Raw genomic sequence first — 15,106 nt, 5'->3', positions numbered from 1 at the left:
TGAGACCTACGTTTAGTTTTAACTTATTTTGTGCATGCAAAATATTGCAGTGAATTAAAAAAAAAACTACTTTATTTTTTTGAAAAAATAAAAGTCATTAATTGCATTTATTCAAGAGACATAAATTCGCCCTAATCTGGAATATACTAATTTGTTCTTCTATTTTTTCTTCGTAAAACAAACTCTGTATTATTTTGTGAAAAAAAATTAAAATGCTTAATTGCAGTTTTTTTAACATTTTGTGCATCAAAGTAATATAAATTTACTGTAATCAAATATACAAATCTTTTTTCGTCTGAATCCAATTTATCACCTTGATTATATCATACAAAAACAGCATTGAAATAATTCAAAAAGATTTTTAATTTTCTGTTTGTAATGTTTTTCCTCCTGTAAAATAAATATTTTGCTCCAATTTATTTCTACGAAAAAAAACCTAGTACCGTCAAAAAAAATCAAAAAAAAAATTCCAAAAATTAATGGCTTTTTATAGTCGCTTGAAACTTGCACTTTGTCACACTAGAACCCAGTGAGCTATGAAAGTGCATACCTAGAAAAATTCTGAAAATTCTAGAAATAGTTAAAAAGTTGAAAGTTTTTGGAAAAATTATTTCATTTTATGATTGTAGTCCCAGTATGAACTTTGTGAAAAAATGGGGGAGTGTTTATAATATGGCAAACTGAGTTTATATGAGCAAAGTCGCAGAGTTACGAATTAAGAGTGGCCGTTTTGAATACATCTCTAAACTGTACGAAGTAAAGTTTTCAATAACTTATTGACTAAATCATAATTATTTAATATTATAAGTATAATTTTTTTTATAAAAAATCTGTTGCCGAAACTTTAAACACGTTTTCCTCAAAACCAAACGAAATTTCGGGGAATCACTGACTCAAAACTATTCAACCGATTTGGCTAAACATTTAACCCGTTATTCCAGATACACATATCTAGATCCCGGACCTTTAAAATATTTAATTTTGTAATAATAAACTATTTAATTTAAACAAATTATGAAGTAAAAAATTAGAGTTTGAGAACTTTTTTCACAAGTCCGCCATTTTGTTTTTGTTTTTTATGTATATTTTAGGTTCGGGACCTAAGAAAAACTCTACAGAATATTAATCTCTTTGAATTTTTTATTTCAGATAACTTTGAAAGGCTGTGTGTTTCTCCGAACCAACTCATCTTTTTTTTAAGGACTCCACTTTGACGACAAAAATTTTAAACAAATTAATATAAAATTAACTTTAAAAAAATTTTTTTAAATACTTCAAAACACCAATAAAAACATGTAAAAATTTTAAAACCTTCGCATTTTATTTTCTTTTAAAAAAGATTCATGAAAAAAACGTCGAAATTTCGGTCGTCACACCTGACTACTACCTTAACCCTTTACCGTATATGGGCCTATATATGGTATGGGAGTTTTGAATCAATTTTATTTCCAAATTATTTTGAAATTAAACATAAATTTGAAAAAAATCGAGCCAAGAAGCCCCAAGAGATTTGGTAACTCATAAAACAATTAGGCTAAAATTCCATAGCATTGAAAGCTCTGGAAAGTAAAAGGGTAGTTAGTCAAGGAGGAAAAGAGGGAAATAACAGCAGGAAAAACTGAGGAGAGAAAAGAGACATAGAGGTAGTTAGACCTGTGAAAATGTTACAGATTCTTTGGCAAATCTGCAAACATCCTCCAGTTTGAGAGAACGCATTTTACGCATTCCCATGGCATCAGAACCCAAAATGCGTAACCGTGCTCTAGCAAAGGCAGGACACTGACAGAGAAAATGCTTAGTGTGATACGCCTTCTCGAAGCAAGGCATACAAATCAGGTGCTCAATGATTCCAATGGTGGTCATATGCTGACCCCAGGCGCTGTATCCTGTAGTAATAATCACCATCAAACGAACGTTTTTTCCACCAAGCTTTACAAGTAGAAGAAAGTTCGACAGTTTTCTGTTCGGGCTTGTCACAAAATACTTTACAGTTCTGCAGCGTTCTAGACCGGACCATCGCTCGTTATATAAATTGCCTACATAATCACTGATCTAATTCATGATTCCGCTGATCCATAGTTGGCCAATTCATTGGCAGTTTCATGTCCTTGAACACTGCAGTGTCCTGGAACCCATATAAGTAAAAGCCTGTTCTGTCTTGCAACAGAATTAAGCTTGTTCTTAAATTCTTGTGCATTCTCTGAGGTTTGCTTTGCAGTCTGCGGAGCCTTTAGTGCAGTCTGACTGTGACTGACCAAAGACTCCAGTCTGTTTCATTTTTATGGGGTCTACACATTGCTTTTATTTCTTCCTGTTGTGTCTTAAGATTCAAGGCGAGTAAATCAAATATAACATTTAGCGCTTCGCCGGAGGTTCTATACATGATGGGTGCCAACGCATAAACATACACTTCTTTGCAGTCTGTATAGTTCCCGAAGTGGGGACTTAACCATGGGCCGTCGCTACAAAACCACGGAGGAAAAAGTGTTGATTTTTTTTGTGAAGTGATATGTATATCCGAAGCACGGCTTCGGTAGCCTAGCGTAAGTGCACTAGCCTGCCATCCCAGAGGTTGTGGGTTCGAATCCCACGTAAAGCATGGGCCGCGCACTATTCCAAATTGACCTACTTTCCCTGCTTCTAAAAAAAACAAAAAAATATCACTCCTCAAATCCAAAAACTTATCCTTTCCACCCTTAATCCCGCACAATAGTCAGCGCATTATTTGCATTGTGGCTGCCAAAACAAACAGTTACACATTTCGTCAGTGGCGCCAGCAAGAGGAAGCGGGCAATCGCGAAATTTAGCGAAGTCCTCAACCTTCCTTCTGGCAGAAAAATGAAAACCACAGATGGCGCTCCAAGCAGTAAGAAGGCTGGTAGCAGCAGGTTATTCACTTACAAGACAAGTCTTGTCGAGGCCCTATGCTCCCTAAAGGAGTGAATAAGGAAAAAATATATATATTCAAAGGACCACCACAGGTTTCACACCACAGGTTTTACCAAAGCCTCAATGACAACGTTGAAAAATCCCTAATGCGCGATCCACCTTCAGCAAAACCTTTGGCTCCCAAGTCAGTTTTTTATCCAAGATTACTATAGGATAACATATATAACTTTCTCACAGAGGCTGAGTGTTACACCTCTCAGTGCTGAAAGACTATGCCCATCCAATTTCCATTTCCATGTGAACAAAACTAATGTAGTTTTGTACGGATCGACGGAAAGACCTTATTTGTGCACCAGTCGTCGATTTTATCCAGAATTCTCTGCACTTTCACGCAAAGCCTGAATTTATCCGTTGCTAGCGCACAGCCATGAAATCCGAGTTCCTTCATCTCGCAGTGCATCCACGACGAAGCACCACAACAGCGGAGAAAGAAAACCACCAATTTTACTTCCAAATCAAGTACTATAAAATAGTTCAAGCTAGTGGAATCCATTAAATAAATATTTAATAGGACTATGAATAAGTTCGTTACGGTTTTACAACAGATGGCGTAACTTGATTATTATTCCATCGATCCACATTTCCAAACATTCATTGGAGAGCTACTGTCGTAAGGCACAAACGTCAGTATAAGTTTTTTATTTGAAGCGTAAACAACAATATTTTTACCACACTTGAAAATGTCGAATTTCGTGCCAAATAATGTGTTTTTGCGGGGAATTCTTCTTCATTATTTTAATATGAAGAAAAAAGCAGCCGAAAGTCATCGTATCTTGGTGGAAGTTTATGGTGAGCATGCTCTATCTGAGCGAACGTGCCAGAAGTGGTTTGCACGCTTTAAAAGTGGTGATTTTGGCTTGGAAGACGAAGAACGCGAGGGTGCGCCGCCAAAGTTCATGGATACCGAATTGGAGGAATTGCTCGATCAAGATCCGGCTCAAACGCAAGAAGAGGTTGCAAAAACTTTGGGAGTTGATCAATCAACCATTTCCAAACGTTTAAAAGCCATGGGAATGATCCGAAAGGTAGGCCATTGGGTGCCGTATGAATTGAAGCCAAGAGACGTTGAACGCCGTTTTATGGCATGCGAACAACTGCTTCAACGGCACAAAAGAAAGGGTTTTTTGCATCGAATTGTGACTGGCGATGAAAAGTGGGTCCATTACGACAATCCAAAACGTCGGGCAACGTATGGATACCCTGGCCATGCTTCAACATCGACGTCGGCGCAGAATATTCATGGCCTGAAGGTTATGCTGTGTATCTGGTGGGACCAGCTGGGTGTTGTGTATTATGAGCTACTGAAACCGAATGAAACGATTACGGGGGATGTCTACCGACGACAATTGATGCGTTTGAGCCGAGCACTGCGAGAAAAACGGCCGCAATACGCCGATAGACACGACAAAGTTATTTTGCAACATGACAATGCTCGGCCACATGTTGCACAAGTGGTCAAAACATACTTAGAAACGCTCAAATGGGATGTCCTACCCCACCCGCCGTATAGTCCGGACCTTGCGCCATCCGATTACTATCTCTTCCGATCGATGCAACATGGCCTGGCTGACCAGCACTTCCGTAATTACGATGAAGTCAAAAAATGGATCGATTCGTGGATTGCGGCAAAACCGACCGAATTTATCACAAAGGGAATCCGTGAATTGCCAGAAAGATGGGAAAAAGTAGTAGAAAGCGATGGACAATATTTTGAATATTAAATTTGTAACCATTTTACGTCAATAAAGTTTCAAATTTCGAAAAAAAACCGCACGAACTTATTCATAGTCCTATTAGCAATAATAAAACGCAAACAAATACTGAATTTGATGACATTTCGAAATAACCGCACTTTTGTGCAAGTGGGTGAAAAGGCAGATCTGATGTGCGATTGATTAATTTTCAAAAACCGACAACAGAGTAAAACGTAAGTGCTTTTTAACAAAAAACAAATAATTCCATAGAGTCCATATCCGCTTTTTAATAATTAAATAAAGCTGCTTTCATCGCGAATCAATTTTTTCTCGAACGCTTTATGAATTAGTGCAGTAAAGCGATAGTTATACAGTTATTATATTCTTACTTTATTGGATTTTTTAAATCTTCTAAGCAAATATGAGTTAAAGTACAGAAAGAGGAAAAATGGGAAATTTGGTTCATCTTAAACAAAAAAAAATGTGCAGTTATATTATCTAACACGGCCCAAACAAAGAGCGCAAACATTAACCCTTCCTCTGCCTTTGGGACGCATGCTGTAGCGTGTCTAAAGCACACCCAAAAGAACTGGTATGGATTTCTGGCTTGCAAGTCGCACAAGAAAAAGTGAGCGAGTGGAAAGGCACGAAAAGTGAATCTACGTGAACACAAACGCAGACGCGCACGCTCCCAATGGCGGAACATTAATGTAGACATTAAATGTCACCGTGAACACACAACCACGAATGCTTGCAGGTACAACTAACTGTACTTACCAATATGTATATGTATGTGTGCATATGTAACTACCCTGCAAAAAGCAAACCAGTGGGGAAATATGCTCGTTGAGGTGCTGTGATTTAATAAAAGAAATCTTACGAGCTCGTAAGCAGTAGTAAAATGAGAAATTTGTCTGCAAATAACTAGACTTTTTTTAAATACGAAAATTTCGGATTGAACTACAGGGTTGCCAATATTCGACGGACCCATCTGACAAGCCTGTATCTTTTGACAGAGACGTCAGATCGCTCAATGACATTACGCCTTGGAAGCGTCAATCCAAGCAGATTTTTACCATGGAACAGTACACGCCACGCAAGCGCTCCCAAATTGTTGAAATTTACATTTAACAAAAGAAGTAAATTTCGAAAACTCAACGTGCGTATAAAAAATTAAATAATGTGAAAAGTGCGCCTTCTAAGAACACCATTCAACGTTTTCGACTGGTGATGCTCTTTCTAATCCAAAGAGGCCAAATCAAAACCGACCAAGGCGACGCCAAGGACATCCCAAAATCGCCGTTATCAGCAGTTGGGCATTGCTCGGACCACCTTTACAACGAATTATCCGCATTGATTTACATTTATTCCCGTATAAGATTCAATTGACGCAAAAATTGTTGCCTGCGGACAAGCCTCGTCGTTTGGAATGGGCCCCAAGAGTCATCGAAATCCATCGGGTTTGCGAATATGGGCAACGCTGTATGTACGCACCATAGAATCGGCCAATGCTATAGAGCTATGTACGAGGTGTGCTCAAAAAATAAGATGAATTTTCGTATTTCTCAAAAATTATCAAAAATTATTTATTTATTTGTCAATTTCTATTTGATCTCCTTCAAAGTAGCCCCCTCAGATATAATACACTTACCCCAGCATTTTTTCCAACCCTCGCAGCAGTTGTGATATGAACTTTTTGATATGTTCTTGAGCTCTCCCAGCAGTTTGGTTCGGTTCTCCTCAATCGCCGTAAAACGCCGTCCTTTCATAGTTCTCTTCAATCTTGGGAACAGGAAAAAGTTACAGGGGGCCAAATCTGCTGAATACGGTGGCTAAAGCATGATAACGGCTTTGTTTTTGGCCAAATAATCTCTCACAAAAGAATATGAGTAAGCAGGTGCATTATACTGATGAAAAAGCCATGAATGTTTTTCCACAATTCCGGGCGTCTTTTTCTTATTGCTTTACGCAAATAGCGCATAACTTAAATATAATACTCCTTATTAACTATACGACCTTGCGATAACAACTCCTGTTGCACTATGGCAGGGTAATCGAAGAAAACAGTGAGCAAAACCTTGACATTTGATCGAACTTGGCGTGCTTTTTTTGGGCTTGGTTCCTCTGGACTCTTCCATTGGGACGATTGGGCTATGGTTTCGATGTCATAGCCATATACGATATTCTATTATTCCAAGTGATAGAGAGTGGCATCATTCTCAAACTAAATATCAAAATGAGCGAATAGTTGCGTGTTTGAGTGTTTCTTCAACTATTGTAAATATAATATATTCCCACAAAGGAAGTATCGTAAAATAATTCCTTATTTGAAAAATATTTACTTAATACTTTTTGTACAGAATTTCTTTTACCGCTCCACTTGGGCCATAGGAAACCTCAACCTTGCGCAAAGCATAGAACGCATGATTGCATCTGTGTGTGCTTCGGCGAACGGATGACTGGGGAATATCCGCCCATTGCTCACCTTCAGGTCGTTGATAACATCAAGTTGCAAAAAATTGCAGTGCAGCTAGAGCCTTATAATATAAAGGCAGAATTTAGAATTCAATTAGCTTGAAGAGTGCAAGATTTATCTATTTATCAGTCGAAATCGGTGTAATTCTCGAACCTCTAAGATGAATGAGAAATTAGGACCTCAGCAAAGTGTGGAGTTAAGCGGAATAGAAAATTGTTGTCGCTTAGTTTGCGATAATCCGCAGGTTACCCAAACAGCTGCTTTTGTTTTATCGATTATCGTTACGAAATGGGTTACCGAATAGAAAAATCGTTAAAATCGTGTTTAAGGAATGATAGCAATGCGAATATCGTTGAAATGAGTTACTGAATCGCATAGCTGGTTGAGCAGAAAAGTGAGCTGGCCGTACTAATCCCTGCAGGGTATGTTTGCATGGGACAACCGAGTGTGCGAGATGTGCGACAACATTAGACTAAATCAACATGAACTGAAAGCATTGCGACAATCACAGCCTGTTTTCATGCGCGGTAACACGCAACAACACCTACTCAATTTCACGCCAACACACAAACACATACGCATGCATAGCCCGGTACATCATTCAGATAGGTGTAAAATGAGTGAGGCTGCTTTAGGCGGAATGGGGAATGGATTGCTCGGAAGCAATTAACGAACCGCAATGTGTTTGTTATGGTTAATGTACTCTACGTAAATTGAGCATCGCGAAAATGAATAAATGCGAGTAAGGGAAGCCCGAAGCACACATTAAATGAATCGCGATAGATTTAATCATATACTTAGTCCTGCCATAAGTTCTGTTACAAGTTAAGTCCGTTTGGTGATATGAAATTGTAATACTTTTTTAATGAAGTTAATTTTATTTAATCCTGGAAATATAAAAAAAACAAATTTAAATTTTCATGACCCATTTACTTTTACGCAAGCCTTTAAACGATTAGGCCATTCAGCTATGGCAGCACGCACGGTTTCCATGGATATTGAGGCTCCCAAAATTTGTGTGGGGTCTTCGACAGGCCATGTTCGGACCACAAACTGTACTCCAATGGAATCAGATTTGGGCATCCAGATGGCCAATCTTCTGCGGCAATGAACCGAAGAATACTGTTTTTTAGCCACTGCTGGATGATTTCTGCTTTATGGACTGTAGTGGAATCTTGCTGGAAGATCCAAAGTTCTCCATTGAACAGAGTACTACTAAACTGCTTCATCACGCCTTCTAAGACATCCTCCTGGTACACGTTTGCCAAGGTGTTAAACCTTTTTCGCATAAATAAAGAGATGTAACGCTTTTACACGACACTACCTACCAAACTAAATATTTCAGAGGCTGGATAGTGGCCACGCTAAACTGTTGGAACAATATTTTTTGGGTCTTTAGAAGTTCTAGCATAGATTTTGTCGTTTTGCTTATCAAAAATTTCTTCACCAGTGGAAATTTTTTCGTCTGTGAAAAGAATATTTTTATGGCCGTTTATCACGTGCCACCGAAGAAGCTGCTTGCATCTGTCGAGTCTAATTTTCTTCGAGCGCGTTGTCAAAAGATGACCAGATGAGCGACGGAAGGCTTTCATGTGGAGATCATCTCTAATTAGTCCTGACATGGATCTGGTCGACAAATTCATTTCGCTGGCCTTGATTTTCCGCTGTCTAAGGGAATTTCTGCGAGTTCTTTATCGAACGGTTTTTATGGCTGCACTGGTTCGAACCGTGCGAGGACGACCACTTCTTTTTCTGACAGACAAGACAAACGCTTGGGAAAAACGATTGATTGATCGGCAAACAAATTAGCGAAATTTATTACGAAGCTGAGAAGAATTTATGCGTATACGAACAAAAGCAAAAATAACGGAACTTTTGGCTGGGAATTTGTTCTCGCCATAAACATTGTAAAATTTGTCACAGAGTTTATGGCAATATAAAGTACACTGCGTTAAAAGACTATAGCGCAAGTACTACTGGCAAGTTTTGAAAATTTAATTGTTTCTGGTTTGATTTTAATAAATGTATTAATCTACTTTATTCGTCTATAAAAACCATGAACATAAATTCGAGTTTGAAACTTTGGGAAAATTAAAATTGTCTTTTTTTTTGTAAAATTAAAAAAACATTTTTTTTTCCAAAATTTTTTTTTCCAACATTTTTTTTTCAAAATTTTTTTTCCGAAATTTTTTTTTTCCAAATTTTTTTTTCCAAAATTTTTTGGCAAAAATTAAAACAAAAATATTTTTTTTCAAAAGTTTTTTTTTTGCAAAAATATAATAAAAATGTTTTTTTTTGCAAAAATTAAAAAAAAATTGTTATAGGCAAATAAAGAAATTAATAATTTGTACGAAAATTTTATACATTTTAATCAGAACTTTCAGAAAAATATCGAGTATGGATTTTTATAGCCAATTGAGCTCTGATATAATAAAGTGCAAATTTGAAGTTGCTCCAAATCGCTTCGCCTTTCGACAAATTGTATTTTCTGGCGGTTTTATGCATTTTTTCTATAACCGAAGTCGGCCACCGCCCACATAATGGGATATCTCCGTCATAAATAAAGTAATTTTATTGACATCTGTCACAAATGATGAATCCAAAAAAGTAAGTGCAAATAAAAAAATGGTATGTTGCCATATTTTGGTATTGCCATAGAAGTTTATGAGTCTGTAAACATGAGTATATTTATTTGTTCACCTGGTGTGAAAGTTGTCAAAGCCTCTGCCGCAGTAAATCGGTTGAGATTCGTTTGTGACCATTATGCTGCTGTCATTTAACTTTCCGTCTATCAAATAACCCCCGGCGTGTTGCTGAATGATTGAATTGTTTTTTGTGGCTTCTCTCAAATTTCCCCACCTGCAATTAATTCTGCGTACGACTGCCGCTGCGCGCTTTTTTATCCTTCACTTAGCACACCAAATTGTCCTGCTATTCTGAATTCAAGGTTGCGTTTTAATGCTGCATTCTGGAAAGGATGGAAGCAGAAAAATGTGTAGTGAGTAATACGGGAAAAATTATGCGTGTGATAACTACTATTTAATTTTATAATTACTATTTTTATAGCAGTTCTCTTAATTTATATTCTACATAAAGTTGGATACTACTCAAGAATTATGTTAATGGACTGACTACTCAACTGCGCAACTGAAAATGAATTATGATACGATTTAGCTTTTTTGTAACAGCTTGCACACACGAACGGCTATACATAGGAATGGAACTGGGGGGAGTATAGAGAATCAAGTCACAGTTGGGGAGAAAAAATGCATTATTTTTTCGCTAGATGGCTGTAGTTATCCATACTCCGTAAAGTATCGGCCAAACAATTTAAAGTTTATGCTCGTTGACAAGGCAACATTTCACACTAACAAGACTCGTTTGCTGTTTTTTGGTTGTTCCATTCAATAACTCACAATAGTGAGTCACAGGGTGCTAATAATGAAAGTCACTAAACAGAAAATTCGGTACATTTTACAGTTTTTCTTTGAAAAAGGCGAAAATGCAAGCCAGGGCGCTGAAATTGTGAATGGTTTATGATGTCGATATTCCAACAGTTAATTACGTGCAATTTTGATTTCCTCGACACGAAATTCATCGCCATGTTAGTAGTCGTAGTATCGCCCAGTAGATAAGGATTGACCATAAAATAGTTTGTGGTTACCGAAAAAAGCGATTTGAGATTTAAATTTACATGAAAAGTGCCCCGCCCCTTGTCCAATACCTCAAGCTATTCGCTTTAAGTTCATAGCGTTTTTATATTTTCTTTTATCTTACAACGATTTGGTTGCTGTTTGCCAAAGGGTAAGAATTCATTCGATAGAACTCTTTCCGCTCTGCTCAACTATCTTAATTGTATTTTTAAGTTATTTAATTTTTATTGGTTTTAAGGCTTAAAAATGGAATAAACAGGACGCAAAATTCAACATTTTCGACACCTGCTCTTCTCTGCATTTTAGAAACAGCACGGAACATTTCCGACGTGTATGGAGAAGGTGTCATAAACGAATCTGCAGCACGGAAATGGTTTGCAAAATTCAAAAATGGCAACATTGACGTCGATGACACGTCCCGCAGCGGAATGTCTTCTGAATTCGATGAAGAACGTCTCAAATCAGTTTTGAAAGAGTGGTCGCCAATTCAGTGCGGAAATAAAGAACTGCGATCATAAAATGATTCTCAATCACCTTCACTCAATGAAAGTTAGCGAAAAATTGGGAGCCTGGGTGCCTCTCGAACTCAACGAAAAAAACAAAGAAAGTCGTCGTCAGCCTCTCGCCCGCTTTTTGTACCGAATTGTCACGGGAGATGAGAATGAGTTGAAATCTATACATCAATATAAAGCAAAGAAAGCAGTGGGTGGCACGCCAAAGCGGAGAGTCAAGTCGGATCTTCATCCAAAGCAGAGACCGAGAGGGCATAGTGCACTGGGAAATGCTCGAAAAGAATGCCACGGTCAACAACAAGCTCTACATTGACCAGCTATACCACGTGAATGAGGCTACTCGACGGAAAAGACCTGACCGACATGTCAAACCATACTCCTTCACGACAACGCCGGGTCCCATATTGCACAAGTTATCAAAGCCGCGCTCCAAGAGCTCGAATGGGAGGTTCTTCAGCATCCGCCGTATTATCCGGACCTCGCACCGACCGATTACCATCTTTTCTGCTCCCTGTCAAACCATATAAAAGGCTTCCCCTTCGATAACAAAGAGCTCCTTAAAACCTGGCTCATCAACTTTGACACCAGACTGGACGGTTTTTGACGAAACGGCATCAACAAATTAGTCGAGAGGTGGGAAGAGAATGTTAACAGCTACGGCGAATATATAATTGATTAACTTATTAATATAATTATTTTTTTTTGTTTCAATAAAAGTCTTCGGTAAAACCGCTACGAACTTATTCCACAATCTAATATAAAGCAAAGTGATTTGCGTACAATAATTGAATGAACGGATCAAGTATTTCAAAACCACTGAAAGCTACTCAATAAATAATTCACTTAATTAAAGTAAGCAGTTGATAATAGGCAACATAAGTCTACCATCGGCATTATCAGAGCGTTTCTTGGGAAGCCGTCCGGCTTTCACCAGACTCGGGTGGTCAGATGAATTGAGAACGGACGAGCAACATTCTCTTTTCTTCAGCAACATCTAAAGTTCATAAAAAGTGTGGGAAGTTTGAAGAGCAGTAATGTAACGCCACCCCACCTGAACCTCCCCATCATTTTAAATCTTATCTCTTGACCTTAAAAGTAATTGGTGATATTGGCTGTGTGCTTAAGAAAAATTTGCGCCTATTCACAATTCCATTTCAATTCGAATTCATAAATTCGCACAACCCCACAAAATCCACGATGTTCCGCCAAACTTTAAAGTTGGCTGCACAAGTCTTACATTCAAAGTCACCTTTTCTGCGTCGCACTTATTGCCGCCCATCTTTTTTCTCGGCCGACTGCAGTATTGTTTTTCAGCCTTCTCTTGGCCTAATTTGTATACATTTTTACGGATTGCAGCTTGAGTTTTCAGCGCCATTCAATCAAAAGTAGTCGCCTAATCTTATTTCAACTTCAAGCTTCCAGCCTGATAAACATCTTTAATACTTGTGAAATGGTTTTTTAATATGTGAAGCGCGCAGCATTGGCCTGATATTTACTTGCTTTCACTCCCATTTACTGTATGTAGCCTAAAGCGAGTCCCCCAACATTAAGCCACATTTGAAAATATCATTTTCCAATCTACATATATTAGCTGATATCTTCTGAGCGTCACGTTGGAAGTGTTCATTATCTTGGCGGCATCGATTCCTGCTATTCGCATTTTGCTTATTCGTTGAGTTTGGTTTTGCATTGATGTCTTCTATGTTTGAATGTATTAAACTTTATTTTCGTGCTCATGAATGGCCAATGTAACATAAAAGTAATGCTTGATTATTGCAGCGAAGTGCTGCCGCCAACTACCAACAACCAACTTTGTTACACCCGCGCGCACTTGTCCACAAGGGCATTATATCAAATATACAACCGTTATTATGCTAATGGCATAAAGAAGTCGAGATAGATATGAACATATATCTCTACATATCTGCTCACAATGGCAGCACTGTGACATTTTGCAAAGTTTTGATTATTTTTATATAATTAAATTTTTTTTTTAAATATATTTTTAGGTACTAGCACGAAAACCATATAAAAGTTACAGTTATTTAAGTTTCAAACTTTGTACAAAAGTAAAAAAAAGGTTCAAAAAATTGTCAAGAAAATTCAAAAAATTTTGAACAGAATTTTCAGCAAAAATTTAGAGTATGCAGCCCTGCAATCACAACAGGCAGCCTGAAGATTCGCCACTCGACTTTCAGTCCTGCTCTCAGAAAGTACTGCCCAACAAACCGGCATGCACGAGCAATGGAGCAGCATTTCTCGTTCTCTACGTACCACCGCCGAGGAAGAAATCGGATTCCGGCGAGCTCGAAAACACAGTTGGTATGACGAGGAATGTCATGCTGCCGCGGAAAGGAAGGATGCCGCCTATAGAGCCACGGTGCCCTCGGGCGCAAGAGAGCTAAAAAAGGAAGAGAGACGTATTATCCGAAAGAAGAAACGAGAGACCGAAATACATGAGTGCGAGGAGATTGAGATGCTGGCCAATAGGAACAACGCCCGAAAATTCGGCGGCTTGCAGAAGGTTTCAAGACCAGGGCGTTTCCCTGTAAGAACAAAGACAGCAATCTGGTGACTGACATCCAGAGCATACTTAAATTATGGAGGGAACACTTCTCGAACCTATTAAATAGTGGCAGTTGCGCATGTCACTGAGAATGTGAAGATCTCGATAGCCCAATCGTTGACGACGGAATTGTCGTTCCGCTACCCGACCATGACGAGGTCAGAATAGCGATAACGCGGCTAAAGAACAACGAAGCCGCGGGCGCCGACGGACTGCCGGCTGAGCTGTTCAAACATGGCGGCGACGAGCTGGTAAGGTACATGCATCAGCTTCTATGCAAAATATGGTCGGATGAAAGCATGCCTGCCGATTGCAATTTAAGTGTGTTCTGCTCAATCCATAGGAAGAGCGATCCTGCAATCTGTGCCAATTACCGCGGGATTAGCTTCTAAATATCACCTATAAGGTTCTAGCGAGCGTATTGTGTGAAAGGCTGAAGCCCACCGTCAACCAACTGATTGGACCTTATTACCTGAGTTTTTACAATAGCAGATGAAGAAATGGAGCTGCATCTTTTTTGCGCTTTCCTCAAAAGTAAGTTGTGGAATTCCCCTTTAACAACAGTCAGAGGGATGCCGATGGCCAGGTAGGAGATCCCTGTGACTAATTCAGTTTCCTTCCTGACAAACTCCCTCTATAATCCTATGCCCATGGACCCAGATTGGAGAAATACTACCCGCGCATCCATGAAATTTCGACTCCCCCTTATAGGACTTGTCTAGTTTGAATCTGCACCAAGGCGTCGTTAGAACACTGATCGCGACTTGACTATCGAAAAAAATGTTAATATCTCCCTCACACCCACGCTCCCTAAGTATTTTGCATTCCTGCAGGATCGCAAACACTTCTGCCTGAAAAACAATAGCAGCATTCGGCAGTTTTAAAGAAATAGATAAATTGGCTAATACAGAGAAAACTCCTGCTCCGACTCCCGATTTCATCTTGGAACCGCCAGTGAAGACAGAGGTGCCAAATTTCGCCTCGCTCCAATCCTGCCTACTTGGTCAGATTGTCCTGGACACGAGCCTAAAGCTCCAATTTGCGGATTGAGAGATCTGTCCGAAGTTTAGAGAAAAATGGTGTTAACTGCCCGAAAATGCTATCATGTCCCTTGAGAGATTGCCTCTAGAGGCCAACCTCCTTTAACTTGATTGCACTTTGAGCAGCGATGGAAATAACGTATAAATCGATTGGAAGTAAGTAAGTAAGTAGCAAAAAGGTATTCAGGGCAGCATTGAGACAAGTTCCACATGCTC

General features: G+C 38.8%; 1 protein-coding gene across 1 annotated transcript in view; it reads right to left on the bottom strand.

The window, feature by feature from the left end:
* Positions 1–15,106, bottom strand: part of LOC128861380 (G-protein coupled receptor dmsr-1-like) — a 145,278-nt gene that overhangs the window by 37,480 nt on the left and 92,692 nt on the right. The window contains exon 2 of the mRNA XM_054099492.1: positions 9,820–10,087. Within this exon, the coding sequence (XP_053955467.1) occupies positions 9,820–9,881 (62 nt within the window). The 5' untranslated portion in view covers positions 9,882–10,087. The remainder of the gene's footprint in view (positions 1–9,819; positions 10,088–15,106) is intronic.

The sequence above is a fragment of the Anastrepha ludens genome, chromosome 4, assembly GCF_028408465.1.
Source record: "Anastrepha ludens isolate Willacy chromosome 4, idAnaLude1.1, whole genome shotgun sequence".
In the NCBI taxonomy this organism is placed as follows: Eukaryota; Metazoa; Arthropoda; class Insecta; order Diptera; family Tephritidae; genus Anastrepha; species Anastrepha ludens.
The sequence above is the reverse complement of the archived record's forward strand: the minus strand, read 5'-3'. Positions and strand labels throughout refer to the sequence as shown.